The sequence below is a fragment of the Bidens hawaiensis genome, unplaced genomic scaffold (genome assembly GCF_021521415.1).
Source record: "Bidens hawaiensis isolate Kalapana, Puna unplaced genomic scaffold, B.hawaiensis_p1.1 tig00042804_1, whole genome shotgun sequence".
In the NCBI taxonomy this organism is placed as follows: Eukaryota; Viridiplantae; Streptophyta; class Magnoliopsida; order Asterales; family Asteraceae; genus Bidens; species Bidens hawaiensis.
In genome coordinates this window covers 171805-180564 of record NW_027505799.1, presented here as the reverse complement: position 1 = coordinate 180564, position 8760 = coordinate 171805, and the positions used below count along the sequence as shown (strand labels likewise).

The 8760-nt window shown below is 34.2% G+C and overlaps 2 protein-coding genes across 2 annotated transcripts; one reads left to right on the top strand and one right to left on the bottom strand.

The window, feature by feature from the left end:
- Positions 1 to 699: 699 nt before the first annotated feature.
- LOC143615383 (aberrant root formation protein 4-like) lies at positions 700 to 5039 on the bottom strand. The gene is made up of 14 exons (XM_077088521.1): positions 4928 to 5039; positions 4696 to 4854; positions 4465 to 4614; positions 4318 to 4390; positions 4042 to 4220; positions 3887 to 3943; positions 3639 to 3789; positions 3480 to 3539; positions 2790 to 3058; positions 1846 to 1917; positions 1552 to 1629; positions 1282 to 1479; positions 1154 to 1205; positions 700 to 974 (listed from the first exon to the last, which is right to left on the bottom strand). The coding sequence occupies exons 1-14, from the start codon at positions 4985 to 4987 to the stop codon at positions 754 to 756; spliced, it is 1779 nt and encodes a 592-aa protein (XP_076944636.1). The 5' UTR covers positions 4988 to 5039; the 3' UTR covers positions 700 to 753.
- Positions 5040 to 6766: 1727 nt separating this feature from the next.
- On the top strand, positions 6767 to 8437 carry LOC143615382 (large ribosomal subunit protein uL6z/uL6y-like). The gene is made up of 3 exons (XM_077088520.1): positions 6767 to 7141; positions 7966 to 8088; positions 8200 to 8437. Exons 1-3 carry the CDS (start codon positions 6767 to 6769, stop codon positions 8284 to 8286), a joined length of 585 nt encoding a protein of 194 aa, XP_076944635.1. The 3' UTR covers positions 8287 to 8437.
- Positions 8438 to 8760: the final 323 nt, after the last annotated feature.

The following is an 8760-nucleotide window of genomic DNA, read 5'->3' as shown; positions in this document are numbered from 1 at the left end:
TACATTAACATTAGTACATTACCGATCAAGGGAACCTGTTTAGTTGATATTTATTGGTTGATTTTATCTTCAAAAGAATATATGCTTCAACTAATAAAGGCAATGTCTTAAAAGATATCCATTAGATAATCTTCACTTCAATTGATTTTGGCAATGGGATCTTTCACTTGTTCTTAAAACGATCAACACATTAACCTACCTAATGATTAGAGGAGTCTTAAGGTGATAATGAACAAATCAGCATAATGTCTTTGCACGAGAGGCTTTTCATATTGATTATTGAACATGCATTTTTACTTAATTATGTTTGTATATCTTGCATGGTTTGGAATTATTTTGGCTCATCCTGACCCGTAAACACAAGTTACTTATATCTTTTCAGCCCATTTTGACCTACTTGAAAGAATTTTTTTTATCTATCCTAATCCATTTCACTTTTAAAATTACCCATGCTGACCCAAACTCTATCGGCTTGTTTTGCCAGAGAAAAGTCATTGGTGATCACTAACATGTTTAGCAAGACAAGATATGTTCACCATTCTACTAGTGAGACGTTATAACGAAGATCTCTATTAAATTAACGAGAATTGACAGTCAATATAAATTTTTAATGAAAACCAAAAAGTACACTCATCTGAGGTAAAATCAACTCAAAACATACCGTGTTGTGGTCTCATCTACTCTCAACCTATTACTAAATTTTGCAACCTTTTAAGTTGAGTTTAAAACAGATTGTATATCATCAAACAATATCTAGATAGCATGCTTGAGATTTTCTTCGATGAGCTCAATACATCGATACAAAACAAACTCGACAGGGTTAAGACCACATAATGTGTCAAAAGCTGGTTGACCGTTATCTTCATGGTTTTCAGCTTTAACACCATAGACCAAAGCTCTTAAAGGTTCAAGCCATTCCTTGTACACCTTCTGCAACTTGTTCTTTGACAACACCTGACTGTAGTTTGTATTCCCTGCGTGTTATTATAAACAGAAACAATTTTCATATAATTTATAGAAGAATTAGAGACACAAATAAATTAATTACGACAACAGTAATAATGATGCTGAATTTTCAAAGAATCATATCAAGTCAACATTCAGTACCCATTTTAAACAAGACATTTTAAAGCATGGACAAATGTGCAGGTACCTGATGACTCTGAAATCAATATAAATCTATAGAGATTGAGTGCAGACAACACCTGCAGAAAATGAGCAAGTGTCATTTACATATAAACATTAACTATGAGTGGCTAAATGAGCGGGTTGGATTGCTACCGCATCGGTGAATTCAGGGAGAATAGGTGGTCCTCCATGTGGTGGTTTTAAAACAAACTCCACAAAGTCAAGAGCTTTATCAGTCCAGAATGGTGATGAACTGTTATTTTCTGCTTTTAAAGATTCATTTTGTTTTGAAGGCTTTTGTGGATATTCCTTGTGCATTTCTTCTTTTACACAATCTAAAAGAATTGCGATCTGCCCAAAATGTGCACTATTTTAAACTGCTGCCAAAAAGGAACTTAACAGTTGCAACATGCTCAGGCTTACCATTGATGATAACTCACTGTTTCTTGTTAAAGCCATTAAAATTTCAAATCTTGAAGAAGATGGAAGATCTGCAAGCACCTGATACCATCCAAGGGTAAAAAAGTCAAAGATCACAATCTATTAATCCAAATAAAGTATATAGTTTCTGAAATAAACCATATGTGACAAATAACATCTCACAATCAACTTACCGTTTTTTTGAAGGAAAGAGAAGTTCCTTACCATTATAGATAAACTTAAAATTAAATAAAAACATATTATTACATCTACAAAAAATAAGATGAAGTTCCTTACCATCTTGAAAGTAACAAAAGCTTTTTTCCGTAACAGTGGATCTGAAGCATATACAATCACCAGTTGAATAGCCTGAACGTTTTATTTAGAGTTTTAGGCACTGACTAGTAAATATATGTAGAATGTGCCATGTGGCAATGGTGATCCATTTACAAATGAATAGGCCAATTCAGTTTACAAATTATCTTAGCAGGTCAAATGATAAAAGAACATTTAGCTTAAAAGAAAACAAGTCAAACAGGTCAAAAATCATCAAAAGTGTAGTTTTAATGCATTGTAGATTATCATTGAAAATTTAGGGGTGTGTATGAAACCGACATAACTGACCCGAACTAACCGAATCCAACCACAACCGACGGTTTGGTTTTATGTTATTTTTTTTCAAAAACCAAATTCCCGCTTTGGTTTTGGTTTTGCATGTACCAAAAATTGAACCAGGACATAAAAACCGAACCAACTTTTAAAACCAAAATGAACACGTAAAAACAGAAAAAAGAGACTTTTCTTATCGAATTTATGAATAAAAGTTTTTAGTTTTAAATGTTAGGTAATTTATAACTAACAAATGTTGTAGCCCAAAAACTTTAGGTCCCAGCGTGTAATGATCAATTAATCATTAATTAACAAGAGATTTAGACCCAAAGTTTCAAGTTCAAATTCAATTTTTTGGGTTAAAAAGCTTCAAGCCCAAATGGCAAAACCGAAAAAACCAAACCAAACTAAAACCTTCGTGAAAACCTACCGACCCAAATTGACTCATGCACACCCTAATTGAAATAATATGATTCTTGAAATCATAGACTATATATAAGAAACTAAAAAAGGAACACAAGGTACACCTGGTCAACAAGTACCAAAGTTACTGGTTCTGACCGGTTTAACACACCGACCCACCTGTGTATTTTCCCACCTTTAGATAATAATATGTAAAGAAGCAAGAGTACCTGTAAAGAAGCATAGAGACTAGGTATGTAAACTGAGTCCAAAGGTTCATCATGGTCCTTTGGAAGGTCAACGCCTTCCATTACGCTAAACAAAAAGTCAATGGCATGTCTCTTTAGCTCCCATGGAAGTTTAGTGGAAGCAAATATGTGCTTCAGCATGCCAACTGCTTTCCACCTTTTGGTTTGATTTTTAGAAAGTTCGTCTTTTACTGCTTTCAAATCTTGCTTTTTAGCATCACCAACTTCATTAGAAAGGTCTCCCCAAAGTACTGTTTGCATATTTCGCAAACGCAAACATTTCAATAATAACTACAAAATTGGAACAACCAGTATTTTCAGAGTGGGTAACTGCACATATGGGCACACAGCTTTGGCGTGATTTCTAAGCCTGAAAACCCATCAAAGTTTCAAAATTTCGTTTTCAATCTCAGATGCCAAATCAGCGCAATGTCAGCACCACTTTATAAAGAAAAAATATCACATGTTCATAAGTTACCAGCATGTGAGCAGCCATGTCATAATTTAGACCGATTACCAAATCAGATCAACATTTTTCAAAGTTTGTTACCTTCAATCATAAACTTTAAAGCTTTTATTGTTTAGTTGTCTAAATTAGAACTTGGGCCAAAGTTGTTTACCTAATTGTGCAATTACGTGTAGTTGCAAAAATACAAAACAGTAGCAGATAACCTGTAAGGGCTGCACCACATCTGACATATGAAAAACAACTTATATAATCATCTTCACTCCCTATACATTATTATATGCAACAAAAAAGCAGTTGTATGAGAAAACTCATTGGCAAATCGATAATCATTGACCGAGTTATAGGCAAGACTGAACTCTTACCTTGAGAAAGAAGGTCAATAGCCGTGTCCACTTCATGTCCAGTTATTAGACCAAGATATGTTAACCCACAATAGTGAAGAAAGTGTGGCAACTGTAACATCATGGGAAAACATATTGAAGTTTGTGCCCCCACACTATTTGAGATAAGAGCCTGCAGTTATAAATAAGACAATAAGAATGCCTAAATTGAATATATATCTGATAATCAACTGATTTTAACTTAGGTATGAGACTATGAGGGCTCTCACTGTGATCTGCAGGATGTATAAGCCAAATAAAGCAATGAGCTTCTTGTCTTTCTGATCCTGTTGAATAAAAAAAGAAGTAAAATTAAAAAGATTAACATGATGTGAAACATAAAGTATTACAAAGATATCCAGAGTCCAGACAGGGTGTCACTGACTAGTTTTATGCAGATTGTGTTAAGCGAATGCGCAATTAAAACTGATTTATTGAGCAAATCTACAGAGCTTGCAACTGTTACATCTTCTGGATTTGATAAAACTGTCTCTAGCACCTTGAGTACAACAGGAAGGGCTGCTTTGACTTGCTCAAATGGTCTTCTCTGAAGCACCTCAAAAACTGAAAATTAAAAAATAAATAAATACAAAAACGCATTCACAAACATTTAAAAAATATTGGCAAATGAAATTCAATTTAGTAATCAGTAAAACAATACCTTTTGCAAGAGCTCCTAAAAGAGGCGTAAAGTAGGAAGCATTATCAAATCCATCACTTGAAGAAGTCATTGCCTGTGTTTAAACATCTCATAGTATTAACAATTCAAATCGAAATGCCTGATTCGAGATCATGAGCATAAACATACCTCACAAAGAATTGAAACCATATCACGAGGGCTGCAACTCGTGACGAAATGATTAATAATTCTTTCAGCATACTCAAAACACCTTACAGAGGCGCGACCTAATTTAGCTGCAGCCTTTGGCAGCTCAAATGCCAACGCATCAATAACCGCCTAACAGTATTCAAAATCCAATAAACCCGTAAATCAATGAATAAAACCCTAAGTCAATCAATTAAACAATACTTGAGTTACCTGGTCAAGTGAAGGTGAAATCAAGTACTGGTGCATCTGTGACAGAGCTTCGAAGGCCGAATCTTCTGATTGAGGTTCATCATTGGATAGAGAATCGAGAAATTGGACGAGTGAGGATACGGATTCGTCGGATTGCTTGAAGTCGCCATTAGCGATTGACTGTTAAACAGTTAAATTGGTTACTGTTGCGGTGCAATTGATTGTAAATAGAGACGATGACTGACTGACTGACTTGGGAGCATGAATCTAGGGCTTGCTGGAGACGAAGGGAATTGGGGTTGTTGAGTGACATGATGTGTGGGTTTTAGCGGGAACCAGATCATTCGGTTCTAGATATTCGCGATTGTGATTTTTACACAGCAAATTTAGTTATACATACGACTGGCAAACGGGTCGGGTCAGGACCTCGGAATGGGTTAGCTTGAAATGGGTCAAATTGTTAATGATAGGTAAAGAGGTTTTCTAGTGACATCAACCCCTTCTACACCCGGTATGGGATGTTCGTAGGAGGACCATATGTAAATCAGAGTTTTATTCTATTGTGTTGGTTGCTTTTATTATATACTCCCGTATGTTATGGGGTTATTTAAGTTTTTGTTTTTAATCATTTTGGTATTTTATATTTTGTAATAATTTATTTTATTTTTAACGTAGTTTTGTTTTGATTTAATATGCATATACAAGTTTGTTGCGTTCATTATACTTTTTTAATATTTGGGCTCTTTTAATTGAGATGCTAAGGTTTTTTAGATTTTTAACGAACGAGCATATACAAACACAAACATGTTGATATTTTTAAACGAACAAACATAAATACAAATATTTGTCTTATGAAAAAAGGTAGTTTTGATATAGGTGACGATGGTAGTTAATGCATGAGAAGAAAGGTTGACGCTGATGGGTGGTAATCGAAAGTTAACTGGTGATGGAGAGGATAGACCGATGACGGAGAATTTGTAGATAAGAGAAACTAAATTAGGGTTTGATGAGTAAACAGTTTCACAAATAAATAAGATGTTATAACTCGTTTAAGGGTTATTCAGGTTTGATGAGACCCATGACCCGCATAAATGATTGTTTGATGATTAAAAGGCTGTTTCACAAATAAATGAGATGTTATAGCCCGTTTAAGGGCTATCCGGGTTTTGTGAGACCCATGACCCGCGAAAATTATTTTTTGATTATGCAAGTATTTCAGAAATAAATGGGACGTTATAACCCATTTAAGGACTATCCGGATTTGATGAGACTCATACTTGCGAATTCGAGTCAAACATATGAGAAATCTCAAATCACAAATCAAGTAATCTGGTAGCTTAAGAGATGGTAGGGAGTAATCAGAGAGTGACACAAATGATTTTTTGTTAGATGGATAGATCAATAGATAGATAGATAATAAAGGAGATGTATAAGTTGAAAACCATTTTTAGTTAAGAAAACCGTGAAAACCTTATATAACATTAAATTTAAACATATGTAATATATGTTGTCACATTTAATACAAACAGAAAAAAAACCTTTTTCGCAATATTTTTAATTTTTTTTTAACTTTTAAACATATTTTCATAAGAGCGAAAATGTAATTTTATTTTTACATTAAACTTTAATAATTAAAAAGCATATGGTCGAGAATAAATTTCTTTAACTTAGATGATAGATAAATAGATAGATTGATAGATAGAATATAATAATAGTAAAATGCACATGAAAAAAAACTTCGTGCGCGTAAATACTAAAACATGCATGCACATCAAGGATAGACAAAAATACCTCCGGTAAAAATAGAGAAAATAGATAGGATTTATCAATTGGACTAAAATCATTAGAAAGTGAAACTTTAATGATTAAAATTGTTAAGCGTTTGACGGTTGGAACAAAATAGTTAAAATAAACAAACGACGAAGTCCAAAAAGTCGGTTATCTTATAACTACTAATCAAAGGTTCATAAAACCGGCCCAGTTTTGATGTAATAATTGACAATGACTCTAACCCTAAAAATGCACCGAATGAATGATATATATCATCATCCTCCACTTCTAGGGTTTCTTGCCTCCAAATCTTGTTGCAGTCATGAAGATCATCCTGTCGTCGGAGACCATGGACATCCCGGAGGGCATCGAGATCAAGGTGAAGGCCAAGGTCATCGAGGTCAAAGGCCCTCGTGGCACCCTCACCCGCAACTTCAAGCATCTCAACCTCGACTTCCAGCTCATCACCGACCAGGAGACCGGCAAGCAGAAGCTCAAGGTGGACGCCTGGTTCGGCTCTCGGAAGGCCACCGCGGCCATCCGTACGGCCCTCAGCCACGTCGGCAATCTGATTATTGGCGTGACGCAAGGGTTCCGCTACAAGATGCGGTTTGTGTATGCTCATTTTCCGATTAACGCCAGCATCACGAATGGCAACACTGCCATTGAGATCCGTAACTTTTTAGGCGAGAAGAAGGTTACCACTTTTGCTCTAACTTATTACTATTGAAAAGAGGTTATTGGTTTTTTGTATTTATACATTGTACAAGTTGAATTAGGTTTTATGTTTTTGGATTTTTGAGTTTAGCATATAGGTTTGCTACCTAAACTTGTTATCTTGTCACTTTAGAGTTGACTAGTTTGTTAGGGTTTTGCTTGTGATTGTGAATCTTGTTTTAATTTATGGACTGCGGGGTGAAACATGTCGATGATCTTACTAGTTTTTTTAAGGTTAGCATATTATACATTTGTTTACACAATCAAATGCTTTGTCTGCTTGAGTTGCTTAAGTTAGCAGAAACTTATCTGGTGACTCTGGTCACTATATTGATTTTTATGTGGCATACACACTTATTATATCATAGTACAACAATATTGAAATTAGTATATTGAATTTTGTTTTTGTACAATACAATATGAAGCAATTTACTTGTTTTTGGATATTAGAACTCTTTTATTTTGTTGTCCTACAGGTTATGCGTAAGTATCTGAATTAAGCATATATATAGATTTGTCATCTATACTTGTTTTATTTCTACTTTTTGTGTTAATTTGTATGTAATATCTTGTTACTTTATAGACTGGTTTGTTTCTGTTTTGTCTGTGATTGTGAATCTTGATTTAGTTTATCAACTGTGAAGTGGTATGCTTTATTGCTATTTATCATATAATGTGTAGTGTTTCAAGTGTTTTTTTTTGTGATTGTATTTGATCTTTGAATTATTGTTTTTGAAGCTCTTTCTCATCGGGTAATAATTGATAGTCTTTTTGTCTCTAACTTGATGATATTTTGGTCTGCAGGTGAGGAAAGTTGACATGCTTAATGGGGTCACCGTGGTCAGATCTGAGAAGGTGAAGGATGAACTTATCCTGGATTTAAATGATATTGAGCTTGTTTCAAGATCTTGTGCTTTAATAAACCAGGTACGCTTTTCTTTACCTGTCTTAATCACTCAAGATCAGATTCATAAGTGGCGGTTTTTGTATAATTGTTTTAAGTTTTATATGGTGGTTGACTGTGTATGTTTCATGCAGAAATGCCATGTGAAGAACAAGGATATTCGTAAGTTTCTTGATGGTATCTATGTGAGTGAAAAGGCGAAGATTGAAGAGGAAGTTTAAGTCCGCTACAACATTTTCTTCATTTCAATACAAGTGTTTAATTTTAAGGATGTTTTTAGATTGTTTTGTTCTACTTTTAAGTTTCTTGATCCATGTTTCTTGAGTTAGTTGTGGACAACGTCATCATTATTTTTGGTAGCAAAAGATTTCTGAGTCTAACTATGTCAATTGTTGGAAAGTCCCTAGTTGCTTTTAGTTTTCATGGGCTTTAATTTCAAGTTTTAAATTGAATTTGGAAAAAAGGAACTTCAAAAATCAAGACCTTTAATAATTTGATCAAGAAGCCTTTTACACGCGAATCAAATCTTGACCTATGATGTATAAATAACTTAAATATTAAAATTACACGAAGTTAAATAACTTTGTTTATACAAGTTTTCATAGATGGAGTTTAGGACTATTTGTTAAGGAAATAATGTGTTCATGAATGATTCACGAACATTTACCGAATATGTTGGTGTTCGTTCATTAAAG

Excerpts from the sequence above, each read along its gene's own strand:
- LOC143615383 (XM_077088521.1), bottom strand. The coding sequence starts at position 4,987 with ATGTCACTCAACAACCCCAATTCCCTTCGTCTCCAGCAAGCCCTAGAT. Across the intron at positions 4,391-4,464 it reads TGGTTTCAATTCTTTGTGAG|GCAATGACTTCTTCAAGTGA; the intron begins GTATGTTTATGC and ends GTTTAAACACAG. Across the intron at positions 4,221-4,317 it reads TTTAGGAGCTCTTGCAAAAG|TTTTTGAGGTGCTTCAGAGA; the intron begins GTATTGTTTTAC and ends TTTAATTTTCAG.
- LOC143615382 (XM_077088520.1), top strand. The coding sequence starts at position 6,767 with ATGAAGATCATCCTGTCGTCGGAGACCATGGACATCCCGGAGGGCATC. Across the intron at positions 7,142-7,965 it reads ACTTTTTAGGCGAGAAGAAG|GTGAGGAAAGTTGACATGCT; the intron begins GTTACCACTTTT and ends TTTGGTCTGCAG. Across the intron at positions 8,089-8,199 it reads CTTGTGCTTTAATAAACCAG|AAATGCCATGTGAAGAACAA; the intron begins GTACGCTTTTCT and ends TGTTTCATGCAG.